The sequence below is a fragment of the Prunus avium genome, chromosome 4 (genome assembly GCF_965620075.1).
Source record: "Prunus avium chromosome 4, drPruAviu1.hap1.1, whole genome shotgun sequence".
Classification (NCBI taxonomy): domain Eukaryota; kingdom Viridiplantae; phylum Streptophyta; class Magnoliopsida; order Rosales; family Rosaceae; genus Prunus; species Prunus avium.
The window spans coordinates 20,566,468-20,587,232 of record NC_142287.1 but is presented as its reverse complement, the minus strand read 5'-3'; the positions used below and the strand labels follow the sequence as shown (position 1 = coordinate 20,587,232).

The 20,765-nt window shown below is 35.3% G+C and overlaps 2 protein-coding genes and 1 long non-coding RNA gene across 3 annotated transcripts; 2 read left to right on the top strand and 1 right to left on the bottom strand.

Annotated features, from left to right (window-relative positions):
- Positions 1 to 10: 10 nt before the first annotated feature.
- On the bottom strand, positions 11 to 2,604 carry LOC110766632 (ATPase, V0 complex, subunit E). Its single transcript, XM_021969998.2, has 4 exons — positions 2,470 to 2,604; positions 2,206 to 2,352; positions 1,161 to 1,208; positions 11 to 296 (listed from the first exon to the last, which is right to left on the bottom strand). Exons 2-4 carry the CDS (start codon positions 2,301 to 2,303, stop codon positions 230 to 232), a joined length of 213 nt encoding a protein of 70 aa, XP_021825690.2. The 5' UTR covers positions 2,304 to 2,352; positions 2,470 to 2,604; the 3' UTR covers positions 11 to 229.
- An 8,611-nt stretch (positions 2,605 to 11,215) lies between these two features.
- LOC148295002 (uncharacterized) lies at positions 11,216 to 12,452 on the top strand. The gene is made up of 2 exons (XR_015835032.1): positions 11,216 to 11,459; positions 12,097 to 12,452. It is a non-coding gene; the product is annotated as an uncharacterized LOC148295002 (long non-coding RNA).
- Positions 12,453 to 16,128: 3,676 nt separating this feature from the next.
- Positions 16,129 to 16,978, top strand: LOC110766644 (uncharacterized). Its single transcript, XM_021970012.2, has 2 exons — positions 16,129 to 16,290; positions 16,560 to 16,978. The coding sequence occupies exons 1-2, from the start codon at positions 16,206 to 16,208 to the stop codon at positions 16,784 to 16,786; spliced, it is 312 nt and encodes a 103-aa protein (XP_021825704.2). The 5' UTR covers positions 16,129 to 16,205; the 3' UTR covers positions 16,787 to 16,978.
- Positions 16,979 to 20,765: the final 3,787 nt, after the last annotated feature.

Below are 20,765 nucleotides of genomic sequence, written 5' to 3'. Positions count from 1 at the left end.
TGACAGTGAATTCTAAATGAATGAGAGTACATATAACATTTAATAGCAGGTGATGTAGGGCAACAATGCCAAACAAATTCAAAGTTGACACTCCAACATTTACATACAAATCCAACACCAGAAGATGCTAAATAATCAATTGGACTAGAACTTGCTGTTCTCTGAAGATGATACATAATCCGATTGGCACGTAACCAATATGGCAATCTATGCTTTTAGAAACAGAACTTCACTCTCCTTCATTTAGAATAGGGACTATGAGTGGTTTCATTTGTGCAAGATATACAATTGCCCACCTAACAACGCCAAAGAATAAAATCATGTCAGGAAGATTAAGGGTGAAAAGAAAAGGACATTACACTGAGAAATTGTATCAAAGATTAATAATGTTAAAAACACTCATCAATACCACATAGTAACAGATTAAACAAAATAAGAAAATACATAAACTCAACAGGCACCAATTCATTGAGTCTTTACATCTTCATATCAAGGCAGGAGAGGAAAGAAAGAAAGTTAACCTCTTAGGCAATAGCACTATCAAGCACAATGACCAACTCTTCCTAAGCTATCACTGTAACAACATAACTGCCGCCGCCAGATTCATAACGAATCAGGGAAGACATGGGGTTTTTATTTCATGTCACTTGAAACAAGAAGATTCAGTTTTTTCCTTTCTCTTCCCCTTGAAACTAGGAAGGATGACAGACAGCACAAGTCCTCCACCATGATGTGACACAATGTCACTGCTGGGGGTGGATTGGCTGTTGCAATGAGTCAAATGACTATATGGGCTAAGCTCTATAGGCCTCTGAGGAGGAGGATTTTCAATGTGAAGCATATAACATACACATTGTTTTTCCAATATATGCAAAGGCTTCGTTAAATATTACGGGTGAGAACAAAATGGAAATAATCCAATAATTGAGCATAACTGCTTGTTTCGGGCCATACACCCTTTTCTTGCACTCAAACAGGGATGTATAAAGCACAGCTTAGATGCAAGACAGCAAAAATGAAGTCCAAAGATGCTCAACTACAAATTTATATAGGACATTTGGCACAAATTAATGTTCCACTACCTATTGATTAATGAAAAGCCTTCTTAATACCGATGAAATAAAAAAGAGATACGATATACATCTTGCACAAGAACTTACATCATCCAGCAGCACATTGTTGCTGTAATAACCAATGTTAGATGGAACCTGCATAAGAATATAAAGTTCAGTATTTTACACAAGAAAAGCATGAGTTTAGATAAATAAGGAAGCAAAAAGAAGTATTAACAAGGAGAAAAGTATCAATATAAGATAGTCTCTTTGTATACAAAGAAACATATGTCACTTTCATGAGTTGGTGGTGTAACCAAATCAAACCACATATTTTCTCAAACCATTCTTAGACGCTGAACAATAAACTTTCAAGAACTGATATTCTGAATTATCATATTCGTAAGCAGACATAACATACAAGATCAGCTAGAAACTGTGAAAGCAAATATATTAAGCTGAATTTTTTATTTTCGCAAAACAAAATAAGACTACATATTTTTATAAATTCAATCACATTCAACAAAACAAAATGTCTTAACAAAGAACTAAGAATTGAACAATCCAAGGCCAAGGGCCTTGAAGGCCCCCGCGCCAGTGACTTAAAGATGGCCCCAGGTGGAATGAAGGTTTCGAGTTACATCTACACATGAATGGGTCGGAATCTACAATCGAGAGTCTTAGTACACACAGATAAACCACTTAATTGTAATATAAAGCAAACGAACCAACTAACCAAATTCACCCAGTTTCCACACAAGTTCCCCAGTATAAAAAAGCTCTTTACATTACAAGAAGTGCATAATTCTCCAAAGTCATATATAAGCATAAATGAGTAGTTATTCAACCAATTAACTTGTAAAAAAGCATAAGCGCATCCCCTAATACTGCAACTAATTCAATAGCAAAATCCCTAATCATATGTATGGTTGAAAACATCTAAGCACATTGACATGAATCAAATCCTAAGCTCCCCACTACCAAATATTTCTTAAATTGTAAGACTAGTGTGATCTTAAAATTAACAAATTCAGCAGCTAAACACATATTGTACATAAAGAAAAAAACCCAACATATTTAAGAGCTACAACCAAAAACAATAAAAGAAGAAATGAGAAAGAAAACAGTGAAATTGGATAATGAGGAAACGTACAAATTAGTAGAAGGTCCTCGGTTGCAGCAAATTCTGGTACACAGAGAAGCAATGATCCCAATCACAAGGAAAATTAAGGTCGTTACCAAAAACCCCATGTTGGATTTCTCCTCGATCTCGATGCACACAACCAGAAAAGTTCAATTTCTACAATACAAAAGAGAAACAAAAAGCAATTTGAATAATTTGAATAATTTAATTTAGCTAGATCAGAAAAAATGAAGGGCAAATAATTCAGAATGAAACAAGAAATGGAAACCCTACCGGTCTGTTTGGCTGCCGAGAAAGTGTGGGAAAAGAAATTAAAAGAAACGAAAAATATTTGGGGATCTTACACTCGATTCCGATTTTTGGAACGCCGGGTCGTGGGTCCATCCGAAGGATAGAGGTCGTTTTTGTTGATTCAAAGGAAAACAAACTCGGACCTAAGATTTAACCCAAATATACTTTTGGGCCAAGAAGTGCAAAACTCCGTTTCAAATGGGCTTATCAACGTTTAGTTTTTATTGATGAAGCCCATGGTCCAAAGTTCGTTGGGAAGCCCAACTTGAATGGAGCTTCGACAACGACGGGTCTGCGTTGAGCTTGATGAGGTGTATTGAAGGGTTCAATCCTCCACTAGCCCCACAAAGGCAAATATAATGGTTTACGCGGGTAGATATTCTTCGACCTTGTCAACCTTATTAATGAGTCTTAGTTGGCGGGGAACCTGGTGGAAGACATTAATGGACGTATATCTTTCGACTTCAAGCCTAAAATGCTGTGGTTGATAATTTGTCTTACTTTGCTTTTCGTGAGGTATAACAATTTATTTGCTTTTCCTGAAATTGGATTGGAGTCCTATTACATGTCATTCATGTGTTTATAAAGGATTCGGGAACCAACCCTATATCTCACCTGGAATTCGCATAAAATCAGTAATCACATTTGTGTTTTTTTTTCAGGAATGTGACTACACAAGATACGAGACACCATGCAGGCCTAGGGGAGGTGGTATTGTGATTACTCAAGATATGAGCAACAAGAAGTGCAATTTTTTTATGGGCTTTTTAGATCTATGTCCAAAATAATTAGTTGTCATTAGGCTAAGTCCTCGCCGTTTTGGTTTTAGATGTAGATTCTTTGACTTTTATTAATTTTTTTGTTGTGTCGATTTTACCCTTCGTAGTAAATAAGGAAAAACATTGAGAATCCAAATTTAATGCATTATTTTATTGTAATTGAATTTTAGAATTTTAGAATTTGTATTATTTCCTTGTGAATATTTACCTAATATATGGATAAAATATAATTTAATCAATAAAAGTAAAGACCCACATATTATACTAATCGATGCGGCAAACACCGATATGAAATTATGTACTTATGCATCAGGTAAACATCCAAATATAGAAAACACAAGATGTTTAATACTTATCAAGTTGATTCGTGGTGTTTAAGCATAGCAACAAATAAAAAACAATATAAACAAGAGAACTATTGATGATGTTTTTATGTACCTAATATATAGGTACTATGAGCTAATGTACTTTATATTAATATATATATATATATATATATTCTAATGTACCTGGTTACTAGGTAAACAGTGGCGGACCTATGCAGGCGCAAGGAGGTGCACCTGCACCTCCGGTCGCCGGAAAAGTCCACTAGAGCAGCTGGAGTTGCACCTCTACTTCAGACCAGAGACGCACGCAACATGTTCGACGAAATGCCCAAACCACCTGGGCGCTGCGATGCAGCTGCTGCCCTCTGCGCGCTTGTATTTTTTTTCAACACAGCCTGGCCAATACGAGCGTTTTGGACCAGGGTTTTTAAAAGAAAAACCGAAAAAAATAGGGAAACTGCAAGACCTCCTCTTCTTTTCCTTCAACTTTCGTTAAGCCAACTTCTAAAACCCCCTTTGCTTCACTCTCAAAATGCACACAAAACTTGTACTCGATTGGGCTCTACAGAAGCTCAAAGTCCTTACCCAACTGTCAGAAGAGGCAAAATTCCATCTGGGTATGCTGCATTTCTTCCTCAATGACGTAAATTACATTAAACTTTTAGTTGGTCCAATTGGGTTCTTCTCTTCTCTAAGCAGTGTTCGTTAGGAAATGCTACTATGAAACTTTGGTTAGAATATTGGTTTTTTTCTCTTTTCCAGCTGGGTATGTTTGATTTTGCTCCAATTAGTGAATTTTGGTATGTGTAATTTTTTCCTTTAGTTGTTATTGTTAGCTTGTGGAACTGGAAGTTTCTACTTGATTATTATTCTGAAGTTATGCTGCAATTATGACATTATGTCAAGGTTTGAAGGACTAATATAGGGTAAGCGGTTAATAGTAGGCAATCCTACTTTTGAACATGTCAAAGCAGCAAAAAACTAGTTAGAAGCTTGATATAGTTGTACCTATTTGCTTTACTGTGGAACATACAAATAGAAAAGAGAAAAAAAAGCAATTTTGGTGTCTATTTATAGATTATACTCCCTGTCCCTTGTTGCTGATTTTGATTTTGATTTTACATGTGTTAGCACTTGATTCGGTTCCATATACACGGTTGCATATAGATCTTGGAGACTGTAGTTTATGAGACTCAAGCCCTTTCTTTTTATGATATGAAACCTCGTCAGCAACAATTGTAGGTTAATTGTAATGTTATTTTTTAAATTTATTATGAATAATATTAGTATTGTTTAAATTACAAGGATGTTTAGTTGTCTATTTTTTTTTTTTTTTTTGAGCTCTTAGCTTTTGAAAATTGCACCTCTGCTGAAAAATTTCTGGGTCCGTCGCTGCAGGTAAATATAAGATTATATACCTAATTACTAGGTAAATGTAAGATTATGTACATAACTTACTAGGTAAATATAGGATTGTACCTAATTATTAGGGGAAGTATTAGATAATATATAATCTACCTGGCATATAGATATTTTGTTATTTTCAATATACCTTTTTTTTTGGTTTCTTCAATTTACCTAATAAAAAGGTCGTAAACAATAAGAAAGAAAGCCAATGATTTTTTTGGGTTGAAAGAAGAAAAAATAAAGACAACGTTAATATACAAAATCATGGATGCAATTAAAAGAAGAAAAAAAAAAAGGCAACATAATTAATATACCAAAATTATTGTGGTCATAAGCATTTAATTTGTTAATTAATTATGGTCATAAACAATTCTTTCTTGTAATTATCACATAAATTATAAATTATAGTTACCCGATTCAAGGCATAAGGGGCAACATTGAAACAAAAAATGATTTTAAAGTAAAAATAAAAATATTACATCAGAAAATATTTAAAAAGGAATGTAATTTTTTGTTGCACAAAAGTCAAAGGACTTGTATCAAAGTCACAAACTCCTAGGATTAAAACCAACTTCTCAATGGAAATTTGAATCTATATCTAACTTTTCTATTTTTTTTAATATACCTAAACTACCCTCATCATTTTCAAGATATTCTCAACTCTAAGTACCCTCCTCCTATCTTTCTCCTTCTTCCCAGTCTCATCAAAACCCATCGGAGGAGCTTCTGCCCCCTCATCATCCCCACCCCCACAATAGCCCCATCCTCATCCATGTAGCAGCCCCAGCCCCCTGCCCTGCCAAGGGTAGCATTCATATGCTCAGTCAATGCTTGAAATGGTAAAAATGAACAACAACAAAATTAACGATATAGTTTGCGGTTCTATTTAATTCATTCTCCCTTTCAAACCAGTTGAGTAAAGGCCATCAGATCCGTTAAAAGGGTCTAGTCTCGTGGAAAATATTCTTAACTTACAAACTAATGGTCTCATGTTCGAACCCCCATGGCACCTTGACAGTGTGTGTGAGAAAACTGCCTCCTTATTCTTAACTTTGGCTAAAAAAAAAAAAAAAAAAAATCATCAGGCCATCATATAAACTCATCTTGTTGTTTGATTAAAAAAAAAAAAAAACCCATCTTGTTATTTTTTATCTCAAAATTACTTACGTGTATTATTTTAAATAATCACATGAATGCTTAGAATAATATAATAATGTAAATATATTGGATTATTTATCATTAAACATCAGTAAAATTTTAAAAATATAGAAAATAAAATGTTATTATATAGTATGATGTAGTTGATATTTTAAGTTTTTTTTTTCTACTAGTAAGTATACAAAACATATTTTATTATGTACAAGGCATATTAGTAATCAAATTGATTTTGATTCCTATTACTGAATACTTATATAAGAATGATATAATAATTAGTGGAAAAAAAAAGGGCCTGGCTTCAGACAAAGTACTAAACATGACTGGGAAATCAATAACGCTACGGGCACCAACTTGTTTATCAACTTTTGGATACCAACACATGTGGCACATGACATGGTAACCCATGTCATCTGCCATCTCATCTATTTTAATTACATAATTTGTTATATAAATAAAATAATTTCACATCGAAAAAAAAAAAGAAAAAAAAAAAATAAACCCAACCATTTAATATTTATGGTCCTTTCCGTCTTCCTCCTTCGCCCCCCGCTCTTGAAAAACCCTAGAAATGCAACAGTCCTTCCATTGAAGAATTGAAGCTCTCATCGCACCTAAAAGAATTTCACACCGAAAAAAAAATAGATAAATAAATAAATAAACCCAACCGTTTAATATTTATGGTCCCTTCCGTCTTCCTCCTTCACCCTGTTGCATTCCTAAGAGGACACAAATTAATGTGCAAACAACCAATTAAAAATACCTGCAAGTGCACGAATCTATTGAAGTATAGATTATGTAAGTACGGGGTCGATCCCACGAAGAACTTGTCGGCTTCCTATAAGTTCTAATTTGAGTACGTAAAGAACACTTAATTGACACACCACAAATGCACAAATGCAAAATGGAAACTAAAAACGAGTAAAGAAGTGTAAAAGAAATCAAACAACACAAGAAAACTAAACAAAAACACAAACAGCATTTTCTATCGCCATTTTATCACCACTGCATCACCTGTGAACAGTGCCGTGAACAGTGCGACCGGTCGTGAACAGTGACGACCGGTCGTCTAAACAGTAACGACCGGTCGTTTTTGGCAGATTCGTTTCTCTGTTTTTCAGTTTCGACCTCTGTCCAGTGTTTTGCCTATAACTTTCCAACCGTACGTCCAAAATTCACGTTCTTTATACGGTTGGATTCAGCACAGAAAATGCAAGAACACATCGCGGACCAAAGGTCCAAAACAATTACGGAAACAGATAAAATTTAGTAACAAAGACACATAACGTGTCAAACACGCAACTCACACACACATTGGGGGGGGGGGGGGTTTGATTTGTTTGAAGTGACCTATTTCTATTGCATGAAAGTAAATGGACTTTGAAATTAAATGAGAATGGCAGAGATGAATTATCAAAGAGTGGAATCAAGATGTAACAAACACTAGGGTTTTGGAATCCACCCTAAACAATTCTACCAATGTTCATGGATACTCAAGTGATGAACTCTAAACGTGTTGATGAAGATGTTCGCAATCAAGACCATGGGTCGTGGCTCAAGACGCATTGATTCTCTCTAATATACGTAAAGTGCATGGTTCGTGCTACAATACTTGTGCCCTCCCCATAACCGAACCTAGGTATGGTTCGTACTTCGATTCAATTACAAGGAGAACCCATTAAGTTCAAAGAGAATATGAACATCACAAGAATCCTAATAGCATGGTGTTTACATTAGGTATTCAAGAAACCAAATCACATGGATGATTCTTACTTCATCCATTTATTGCTTAGGATAACATGAAGATACACATAATCCCAACAATCTCAAGAAGCATGCTTTCAAAGATGGCCAACCAAGGAAAAACACACATCAAGGATAGATTAATTTGGTGAATTGGAATTCATCAACAATATCTAGAAATTCATACACTCAAGCATCAAAACAATAAGGTAATCATGTTTAGGGCTTCAACCTAAGCCCTAGCTATGGAGTTTAGTTGCTCATACTTATTCCAAATACAAACTCAAAACAAAATTAGAAAGAAGTTACAGATTTTGTGAACATGGGAGCTCAAGGTCTTCAATGGTGGAAATCTCTTCCACTCTTTGCTTTGTTGCCCTTGTCTTCCTCCTTGAGCTCCCTAGCTCCAAGCTTCATCTCCAGCTCCAAAATCTCTCCAAATTGTGGAATAATAGAATGCAAAGGTTACCCACGTTCAAAAGCCTCTCATACTTCAGATTGCACTCACCTTTCCCTTGCCCATCAATTTACAGCTCACACTTTGAATATAAAAGTCATTCTTTCCTCCAAAGCCTTCACCCATTGTCCCCTTGCCATGATGAAGCTTTGTCCTTGAAAATATGCTCTTTGCCTCAGAAAATATCTCTTTCACTAAGGTAAATTCTTGTTACCAAGTGTTATGGTAACAAGAAGAATCAAGTGACACATTGGAGGTAAAAGCTGGACTACTTCGGATTTCCAGAGCTGTGGTAACATGCTGGATTGGTTGGATAGGCAATACTTGTCCAATGGAGCTCAAATTTGGATATGTTGTAGTTAACATCCATTGGAACAAGTTTCATGAAGATCATGACCTCATCCGAGCACCAGAGCATGTTGATCCCAGGCCAAGAAGTTGACCTACGAAAATGAACAAAAACAAAGTTTATAACCAATAATGCACTTTTAGCTCATTTTCATTCCAACCAAGGTAAAATCTAAGAAAACACAAAAAGGAAGTAAAAAGCTATAAAATGTCAAGAACTAACTCAAAATAGTGGGTGAATAACATGAAAAATCATGTGTAAAAATGAACCGAACACACCCCGCCCCCTTTAAAAACCCTAAAAATTCAACAGTCATTCCATTGAAGAATTGAAGCTCTCATCGCACCATTCTCCACAACCACAATAACGTCGTCGATAGGTTCGTACTTGAGCAATTTTTTTATCACTTGGGTTTTAGTGTTCTAATACTCATATTTTATGATAACTAAAAAACAAAACAAAAATTCTGCATAAATTGCTCCAGCAATCCCGACACAAGCCTTGCGATCATCACAAAAACGAAAAATTCCCTTTTGAAAGAACAATAAGTGATTCATGTACAAATAGACATGAATATATGCGGATAGGTTCTGATGCATACGCTTATTCATAATGACATAAATACGCCTAAATCTTTTTGTATAAATCTTGATGACTTGATAATATATCCTTTGCTATGCTACAGGTCCATGCTAGTGAAATATTATCGACGACGTTATTGTGGCTGTATAGAATGGTGCGATGAGAGCTTCAATTCTTCAATTGAAGGACTGTTGAATTTCTAGGGTTTTTCAAGAGGGGAGGCGAAGGAGGAAGACGGAAGGGACCATAAATATTAAACGGTTGGGTTTATTTGTTTTTTTTTTCTGTTTTTTTTTCGGTGTGAAATTCTTTTATTTATATAACAAATTATGTAATTAAAATAGATGAGATGGCAGATGACATGAGTTGCCATGTCATGTGCCACATGTGTTGGTATCCAAAAGTTGGTAAACAAGTTGGTGCCCGTAGCGTTATTGGTGGGAAATATACTAAACACAATAACTTCTGTTTACTTATGTTACTCCATTAATTAAATAATATATTAATTTTTAGAGAAATAGGGATCAAATTTCCTAAAACTCTTGCTATATATTTCTGTCCTGAAAGATTTAAGGAGCCTCAATTTTGGATATTGCAACTACTTGAGACTAATTAGATTTTAGAGAACGGTTAGGATATTGAAATCTCTTTGCAATTTTGGATATTATATATTCTTTCTCTACTTTATCTTAATGACTCAAAATTACCACATTAGCACTGTAACACAGCTTCAAGTTGAAGCCATGGCAGAGGCAAGGGAGGGAAGAAAGACTTCTATAATGTTATCCCCGATTAATAACGCTATAACATTTGTGATAATACTTTGATGTGGCATAACATTATTGGCCAAAAATAGTAAAACAGTACTATTCCCATTGCAACTAAGTTTTTCTCCGTAGGACTCCTCTTGGGCCTATCTAGTCTTTAGAATGCAGTTGAAGAATTAATTATTATGAAAATGACGTGAGAGAGGGAGGGGGTCATATATTTTCAGAATAATTTTGCTAAAAAGCGAAAGCAGAAGAATTAATTATTATGAAAATGACGTGAAATAAAACCACAGGTTGTGTGACATTGCCGTACATGCAGTCGTACATGCAGTCGGTAAATTGATATTAAGTATTCAGTGGGCAGTTGGTAGGTACTTTGTAGCTATCGAGTAAATATTATATGAGTTATGAAGATCAACATTAATTATCTTCATTTTTGCTTGACTAATAGTTTGATGCTTAAGGTAAATCCAATACAATTAGTGTAAATGTCCTTTTACTACATAATTAGGTAAATCCAATAGAAAATAAATCTTTAATTTTGAACATATTTATACATGATATAGTGATTCTATGACTCACAAAGAAAACCTACGGATGCATTTGTGTTTCTGTTTAATCTCATTTTTCTCTTTTGTAATTCCATCTATTTTTCATAAGAATTTGTTTGAAATAACTTATATATAAAAACTACCCTTGTTTTAGATGATTATTGCATCAGGATGAAATCAACAAAATAGATAAACACGGTATTTCAAGAAAAGACTATAAGAATAACTATCTAATTGAATGATCAAATGGTTTCGGATTCAAGTGATAGTTGCAGAGATGATCTTTGAGAAAATATCTAAACACTAGATGGTATTGGATTATTAAAATGTGCGGTGAGTCTTATAAGGGTGTCCCTCAAATAAACTTATTTGAGAAATCTCTCAACTAAAACTATATCAATCCCTTCTAAGAATGCTAAATTAGGCATGAAAAACCTCTCATGATCACTCTACAAGATTGTGACCTGAAATGATGAATCAGAAGCTTAAGTTAGCCCATTTGCCACATACCTTGAAAATATCCCATCCAATTAATCACAAAAAAACAACTTCTTTTGCTGTCCCGCCTCTAATAAAAGCTTACTTAATGCGTAGTCCCATCAACCCTACCCATCAAAACCAGAAAAATAGAAAAGAAAAGAAAAAGCATTGCTTGATAAAGTCCAAAAGATGAAAAATAGGGGTTGAATTTGGCGCTCTATAAATAGGGAGAACCAAGCCACATTATGCTCACTCAGCAATCGTCTCGTGCATGTTGTTAAGCAAAACATGGCATCCTCAAAGGCTTTTCTTCTTCTTGGTCTTGTCTTTGCTGTTCTCCTCATCTCCTCTGAGGTCTCAGCTGCTCCAACTCGTGAGCTTCTCGCTTTCTTAACTAAATCATATATATTAAATTAGTAATTGTATCTTTCTTTCCAGTAACGACTTGTGAATTTAGGCACATTTTAATTAAGGTGCACTAGTCGTGAAAATGATTATGCTTCGAATTTGTACTAGATATATATAGCATTTGTGCTCCAAAATATATTAATTCTGAGAATATCTCTGGATGTTATTTACTCTTTCTGCATGGAGGGCTAGTGGCTGTTGTACTTGCATGGCTTAATCTATGATGGTTAAGTGATGTATATTTTAGAGACTAATGCTATTTGTACCACATTTATTGATCACATTGCTGATCACCTCACTAATATAGATGGATCCCACATACACTGGTGGGGCCACCTCTATTAGAGAGGTGGTCAGCAATGTGATTTAGTAAATGTGGTCCAAATAGCAAAACTCTATTTTTTTCTACATCTTTTTTTGAGTGTTGATTTTTCCACTTCCTTTTTGGTTTTTTAATACTTTTTACTTTAACATACAAGGGAGTATAAGTTGACAAAAAATGAGTGAGAATATATAATTTCCAACAAAGGGGATGTAAGTGGATAAAAGAGGAGTGAGAAAATCAACTCATATATATATAAAGTTTTCGTTTGTTCTATCAGAGGAGAGTGCAATCAACTACGGTGACAATTTTCTTGATGACCACGAGCATGGGCATGGGCATGTTCATGACCACAGGCATGTCCACAGCCACCACGGCAAAGGGGGACCTGGTGCTGCTGAGACTGAAACCGAGAATTAGATAACTTGTTAGTTTCTGTGACTTAATTATGTTGCAGGTGTGTCGTAAGGGTAGTAGTATGCAATAAAGTTGTATTGGTTTGAGTAATATCTATAAACTCTCAATCATAGGTTCGCCCTTCAGCTTGTTCTTGTGCTCTCTGTCATGTACGCGTTGGATCACCTTGTTATGTACTAAAATGTGATTTAACTTGCTGAATACATATTATGTCAAAAATGTCTAGTATGGCTTGGCTACTTAAAATTGAGGAGGACATCCTCACAACAAATGAGATTTTGAAACTTGTTAAACTTCAAAAGAAAAAAAGGTTAAGGGAATTCAAAAGAAAAAAAATTAAAGGAATTGAATTTGCCAAGTTTCAAAAGTCTGTTTGTTTTGAGGACGAACTCCTCCTCAGTTTTAAGGAATCTAAGTTTTTTCCTAATATTAATGGAGTTTCATATATGACTCATTTGTTTTGTGCGATCACCATTTGTTGGTTAATGAGTTGTGCACCTAATCTAATGAAGTGATTTACAATTGATTTTATGTGAACATTGGGAGCGAGAGTAGTGTTTCCACCGTTGACAAGGGATTGGAAGATCTAGCTTGATGGAAAAATAAGGAGTAAAACTTATAGAAGCATGCCGTGCATGTATTGTTGTTATCATGCATGGTGATACTAATTTGGCAATTTCTAGCTTGATGAAAAAAAAGAAGATAACTTAACATCTACTCGTTTACCCATTTGAATACATATGTCTTCAGGTAATGTTTTCATTTTATTGGTAGGTACGGTTTGTTTTTACATTTTTAAAAAGAGAACGGGAACTACTTGAAATGGTAAATGAACAACAACAAAATTAACGATATAGTTTGCGGTTTTATTTAATTCATTCTCCCTTTCAAACCAGTTGAGTAAATTCTTAACTTGCAAACTAGTAGTTTCATGTTCGAATCCTCATGACACTTTGGTAGTGTGCGTGAGAAAACCCCCTCCTTATTTCTAACTTTGGCAACAAAAATAAAAAAAAGTCATCAGGCCATCATATAAACTCATCTTGTTGTTTGATGAACAAAAAAAAAAAACTCATCTTGTTATTTTTTTTCTCAAAATTACTTATATTTATTATTTTAAATAATCACATGAATGCTTAGAATAATATAATAATGTAAATATATTGGATTATTTATCATTAAACATCAGTAAAATTTTAAAAATATAGGAAATAAAATTTTATTATATAGTATGATGTAGTTGCCATTTTAAGTTTTTTTTTCTACTAGTAAATATACAAAACATATTTTATTATGTACAAGGCATATTAGTAATCAAATTGATTTTGATTCCTATTACTGAATACTTATATAAGAATGATATAACAATTAGTGGAAAAAAAAAAAGGGCCTGGTTTCAGACAAAGTACTAAACATGAGTGGGAAATATACTAAACACAATAACTTCTGTTTACTTATGTTCCTCTATTAATCAAATAATATATTAATTTGAAGAGGAAATAGGGAACAAATTTCCTAAAACTCTTGCTATATATTTCTGTCCTGAAAGATTTAAGGAGCCTCAATTTTGGATATTGCAACCATTTGAGACGTTAATTTTTTTTGGTGAAGAAACGGGGCTAACGCCCAACAAAGAAATTATGGCTCGAGGCCTACAAACGCCAAGTAAATCTTCACTAAGTAAAGACCTAATACTATCAAGAGGATCATGGAAGGTTGACAGACCCAGCTCAAGACATGAACCCAATTCAGCTAATCTATCCGCCACCATATTGCACTCACGATATACATGATGAATAGAACAAACCCAGTTTTTGTTTATATAGTCTTGGCATCCCCACAACATAGTAGCAAGAGGATGAAGGTCTTCCACATTTTTGTTTAGCAGGTGTACCGCGATCGCTGAGTCAGACTCAAGCACAACTGCACTGCAACCTATATCCCAAGCAATTTTCAGTCCAAGATAGATGCCCCATAACTCAGCTTCTAAGACTTGTCCTACACCAAGATTAATAGCAAAGCCTCTCATCCACTGCCCAGAACTATCTCTTAGTACACCTCCAGCAGCAATGCGTCCATCCTCACCTTTTCAGCACCCGTCGGTATTGATTTTAATCACTCCTTCATTCGGATATTACCAAGAGAACGCAGCAAGAAAGCGGGTGGGTTTCCTAGTTTCCTAGTTTTTTCTGTAACACAGCTTCAAGTTGAACCCATGGCAGAGGCAAGGGAGGGGAGAAAGACTTCTATAGCGCTATCCCCGACCAATAACGCCATAACATTCGTGATAATACTTTGATGTAGCATAACATTATTGGCCGAAGATATAGCAAAACAGTGTTATCCTCGTTGCAATTAAGTTTTTCTCTGTGAAGCTGCTCTTATGCTTATCTAGTCTTTAAAATGCAGTTGAAGAATTAATTATTATGAAAATGACGTGAGAGAGGGAGGGGGTCATATATTTTCAGAATAATTTGGCTAAAAAACGAAAGTAGAAGAATTAATTATTATGAAAATGACGTGTAACAAAACCACAGGTTGTGTGACATTGCCGTAGATACAAGTCGGTAGTCCACAGATGACCATGCATTTGTTTTGCGTCAGATTAAGCAGTTAATGGGGGCACAAGTTGTCCATCTTTATATGACCCAATGACTTAAGATATCTTTATATGAGATATGAAGATGAACATTAATTATGTTTGTAATTTAGTAGCTATGCTTGTATCTGGTCCTGATTTGCATATATATATTATTAGGTAAGATACTGTCGATGGATTGTCAACAATGACAGTGTGAACGACTTTTCTTCATGGTGTGCTTTAGCTACATCTTCTACCCTTCTTCGTTGGTCACATGACAAATGAAGCCACGTACCCCAAAGGCTACCAAAACTTTAATAACTGTGGTCCAGAAGGAAGCAGTATATAGGTCCTACTACCCGTGCAGTTTTGCTTGACTAATAGTTTGATGCTTAAGGTAAATCTACAATTAGTGTAAATGTCCTTTTACTATACAATTAGGTAAATCCAATACAAAATAAGTCTTTAATTTTGAACATATATATACATGATATAGTGATTCTATAACTCACAAAGAAAACCTACGGATACATATTTGTGTTTACGTTTATATCTCATTTTTCTCTTTCGAAATTCCATCTACTTTTCGTAAGAATTTGTTTGAAATAACTTATATATAAAAACTACCCTTGTTTTTAGATGATTATTGCGATAGGATAAAATCAACAAAATAGACAAATACGGTATTTCAAGAAAAGACTATAAAAACAACTATCTAATTGAATGATCAAATGGTTTCGAATTCAAGTGATTTCTGCAGAGATAATCTTTGATAGAATATCTAAAAACTAGAGCTATATCAGTCTCCTTCTAAGAGTATATATATATACACACCACACCTTTTGTGAAAATCTAAAAATGCTAAATTAGGAATGAAAACTGACAGTTAAAGGACTCTCATGATCACTCTAGAAGATTGTGACCTGAATGATGAATCAGAAGCTTAAGTTTCAGCCCATTTGCCACATACCTTGAAAATATATCCCACCCAATTAATCACACAAAAACAACTTCGTTTGACTTGATCACACAAGACAACTTAGCTAGCTTTTGCTGTCCCGCCTCTAATAAAAGCTTACTTAATACGTACTCCCATCAACCCTACCATCAAAACCAGAAAGAAAAAAAGAAAAAAAAAAAAAAAAAAAAAAAAAAAGCATTGCTGGATAAAGTCCAAAAGATGAAAAATAGGGGTTGACTTTGGCGCTCTTTAGCCTTTAATCAGCAGAAGAGTCACAAATTCTTCTCTTCTCTCTCCCTTATCTTTCCAACCCCACTGATATCTCAAAAAGGTCTATAAATAGGGAGAACCAAGCCACATTATACTCACTCAGCAATCATCTCTTGCATACTTTCATATATACATTATCGTGCTTGTTGTTAAGCAAAACATGGCATCCTCAAAGGCTTTTCTTCTTCTTGGTCTTGTCTTTGCTGTTCTCCTCATCTCCTCTGAGGTCTCAGCTGCTCCAACTCGTGAGTTTCTCACTTTCTTTACTAAATCATATATTTTAAATTAGTAATTGTATTCCAGTAACGATTTGTGCATTTAGGCACATTTTAATTAAGGTGCACTGGTCGTGAAAATGATTATGCTTCGAACTCTTTTTCTGCATGTAGGGTTAGTGGTTGTTGCACTTGCATGGCTTAATTTGCACCTTATTAAATACAAACCGATCTATTATTGTTATAAGTTATGTATATTTTTTTTGCTTTATATATGAAGTTTTTGTTTGTTCTCTCAGAGGAGAGTACAGTCAACAGTGATGATTTTCTAGATGACCATGGCCACGGACATGGAGGTTATGGCCACGGACATGGAGGGTATGGCCACGGACATGGAGGGTATGGCCACGGACATGGAGGGAATGGCCACGGACATGGAGGAAATGGCCACGGACATGGAGGGCATGGCCATGGCCACCACGGCAAAGGGGGGCCTGGTGCTGCTGAGACTGAAATCGAGAATTAGATAACCTGTTAGTTTCTGTGACTTACGTTGCAGGTGTGTTGTAAGGGTAGTAGTACGAAATAAAGTTGTTTGGTTGAGTAATCTATATGAACTCTCAATCATAGACTCGTCTTAAGCTTGTTCTCGTGTTCTCTGTAATTTACGCAAATGTGTTCTCTTGTTATGTGCTAAAATGTGATTTAACTTGCTCAATACATATTATGTCAAAAATGTCGGGTATATATGGCTTGACTCCTTAAAATTGAGGAGGAGCACATCCTCACAACAAATGAGATTTTGGTACTTGTTAAAATTAAAAACAAAAAAAAAGAGGTTAAAAGAATTCAAAAGAAAAAAAAATTAAAGGAATTTGCCAAGTGTCAAAACTCTATTTGTTTTGAGGAGGAACCGGAGCCAAACTTTTTCCTAATATTAATAGAGTTCATATATGACTCATTTGTTTTGAGTGATCACTGATCACCATTTGGTTAATGAATTGTGCACCAAATCTAATAGTATACGGATCCTAGCTATATGATTTTAGTGCCCCAATAGGATGGATCGTACTTTGGAGCACATGTGGTAGTTCCTACTCTCACTCACAAATACATATTGGTTGGTCCATTAAAATGCAAATATCACGTCTCTTATCATTATGCGAACATTGGGAACAAGAGTAGTGTTTCCACCGTTGACAAGGGATTGGAAGATCTAGCTTGATGGAAAAATAAGGAGTAAAACTTATAGAAGCATGCATGCCGTGTATGTATTGTTGTTATCATGGGGATACTAATTTGGCAATTTCTAGTGGGTGAATTAAAAAAACATTTTTAATCTATATATGTAAAGTAAAATATCCTTATAGTTAAATTTTAAAACAACTCATTTAAGAATTTTTTCAAAACACAAGTATTAATTCATTGTGAAAGGACAAATACGTTTATTAAATAAATAATAATTAAAAGCTAAAAAGGAGATAAGAGTCTATGTCCAACAAGAATTCTATATAGATTATTATTGGGGCCCAAAATGTCACGAGAAGCTCAATGATATTTAAAGTTCAATATAACATATAATGTTGGTCATGTGTTAATCCAAACTGTATTTTGGGAATTAATTCATTAAATAAATATAGAAATAGTGTACATGTCATTGCCAAACAAATAATACATTTTCCTATGCTAAACCACCCAACAAGTTTAAGTGGACTCAAGTCACATATATGCCTGGGACTTGTTGAGCGGATTGTGGTGTGGATGGTTACAAGTGTTCATAAAGCCCGTTGAAGGATCAGACAATGGAAGTTTTAGGGCTACTTGAAAGTACCAAAACTCATACCCACTTTCCTGAGCCTAATTACACGGGTAAGCAGAGAGAGAACTCCCAGCCTCTTCCAAAACTCAAACCCACTTTCATTACTGTGCATACAGTAATTACTGCACACTTATAGAGAAACCAACTGTTGAGCAATGTACACTCACGGATCCTTCCTTACACAATCATTCTTCAGCCTATAATTAGACCTTCATCCCTCCTTGCAATACAAACCGAAACCGGAAGAAGAATGGCAGGAGGCAAGCTCATCTGCCCACTGCCGTAAACACACAAAGTCCAAGCCTTTCTCCATCATGCTTCTTTTCTTTCATAACACCACTCCAAGCCCTGAACATCACACGAAAAACCATCCCAAACCATCCCAACTCCTAGAAACACCACCTACATCTCACCTCCAACATCTTATTCCAACCCAAGCAGCAGAGGCACTCTCTTTTACTAAACTTATGGAGCCTTTCACCCACACCATAAGCCTCTCAAGCCAAGCTTCATATTGATTTACAAAAGCAAGCTCATGCCAAGCGTACAGTATCAACGTAGCTACTCTTCACCAGAGACCACCTCCTCTAGCATCTTCTCCAGCACACTATTAATTCCGTTACCTGCATCACATATTTCACTTCAAGAAAAGCACTTCCAATACAACAAAATCAAGCACAATCATTCTAGTACCTGTTGTACATCAAAACTTTCAAGGAGCCATTAAAGATAACCAAATCACTCCCTAAGTCTTAAACTCTTTCAGAGTGCTTTGGGGCCTAGTGCTGCAAACTCAGAAAGAGTAAAGGAGAGCTCAGTCCACCTTATATCAGTCCAATAAGCCCATTGCATCTTTCAACAAAAAAGACCTTGGCATAAATGGCGACTCTACTAAGGACTAGGCCATTATTCTTAGAGTGGGTCCTCCACAATCACAAACTTTGTGATTTGTAAGTTACACCACTCTGGGCTTCATGCAAAGCAAGTTTTCCGTTGCCTTCAAGTTCTTCCTGCAGCAGGAAAGAAGAAATCGTGAATTTTTCTTTGTATTCAGTATTTATTGCTAAAAAAAAAAAAGTTCTTTCAATCAAGCAAGCTGCCAAAAAAAAAAAAACGAGTCAAGCATCCAGGAGCTGTTGATTTTAGTTTTCTTCCTGGAACAATAAGAGAAAAAACACAGAACCAAATTCTATACAACCATATTTGCTGACCCAAGTGACTTGGGGGCTTTATGCCAAGGAAATTTAGAAAAACAATATAACTATCAGAGAGAGTGAATCACTCAAACAGAAACCAAAATACCCAACATCAAATATCCATCTGCCAACAATATTTTAGTCCTCCATGATTCTCCTTTTCTTATCAGATAAATAAAAAATGAACGAAAAGCAAAAGAGACAGAATACAAAAGCTTATGTGAAAGCATCTTCACTTGCTCTGCCCACAGCTCACCAATCGTGGTCACAAGCACAACATATGAATTTTGCCACCAATGCCGCAAGGGTTGAAACTAAATAACCCCTCGCTATCACCTTTCTCACAGCGAAAGGAAGATTTTCTCTGCAAATACACAGGTCGACCACCACCATCGCTGCAGGACCAGCCAGCTCGCAATAAACAATGCATGAATCTACACGTACGGCACCCACTTCATGCGCCAATATTATAATGTTAGCCGTGTATTTTTATAGTGAGAATGAGACAGGGCATACAACTACTCGCTCAACACAACTCACCCTGCGCAAGATTTTTCTTATCTTTGAATTATTTGGTTTTCAGGCACCTAAAGCTTAAAATAACTTATATTCTTTGAAATTTTTTATAGGAACTAGTTGTGACAGAGGTGATGAGTGGAACGCACCAGGTTAATTAAATAAAAAGAAGGCTTAAATTTCAAATGGTCCATGTATTTTACCAAATCGGCCAATTTAATTCTCCTATTATCAATTTAGCCAATTTAGTCCGCGTGTTTATATATATTAGCAAAAGTTGATCCTTTCCTTCAAAATTCTGTTAAAACTGAAGAAAAAAAATATTTAAAAAAGGGAATTAATTATTAAATATTCAAATTCAATCTAAAAATGGAATTAATAAAAAAAAAAAACAAAATTTGCCTCCCCCAATTTCAGACCTCAACCAACCACCTCCCAACCCCACCTAAACCACCATTTTTTCTCTCGTGCCTTCCTCTCCGGCAAACTGCAAAGAACTTCGTAGCCAATCATTGCAGCCTTCTTGGCTCTGCCAGTTCATCATCCTTGTTGTAGCAAAAGTCAGCGACATTCACACAAACAACATGCACACTGCAGATTCCATAGCCCACTCGAACCCTCGTCGTTTTCGCACCAAGACCACCCTTGAGCTCGATTGTCCCAACAAGATTTGCACTCTGCTTCGTCTGGGCGTTGGTCAATCCGAGATGATAGTCTAGGTTGGAATGGGCTACTAGGTCCAGGTGGTGGTGGTCTGTTGGCGAGTCCTTATTTAGTTAGGATTTTGGTTCCTTATTTAATTAGAATTTTGGTAACTTACCAATTATTATTTAGTCCTATTGTAATAGAGATTTACTTCCTATTGTAATTTAAATATATTTCCTATTTTGTTTAGGGTTAACACATCTTTGTACTTGTATAAATACCTCCATATTGGAGAAGAATAATAATATGAGCAAATATGAGCGTATCTG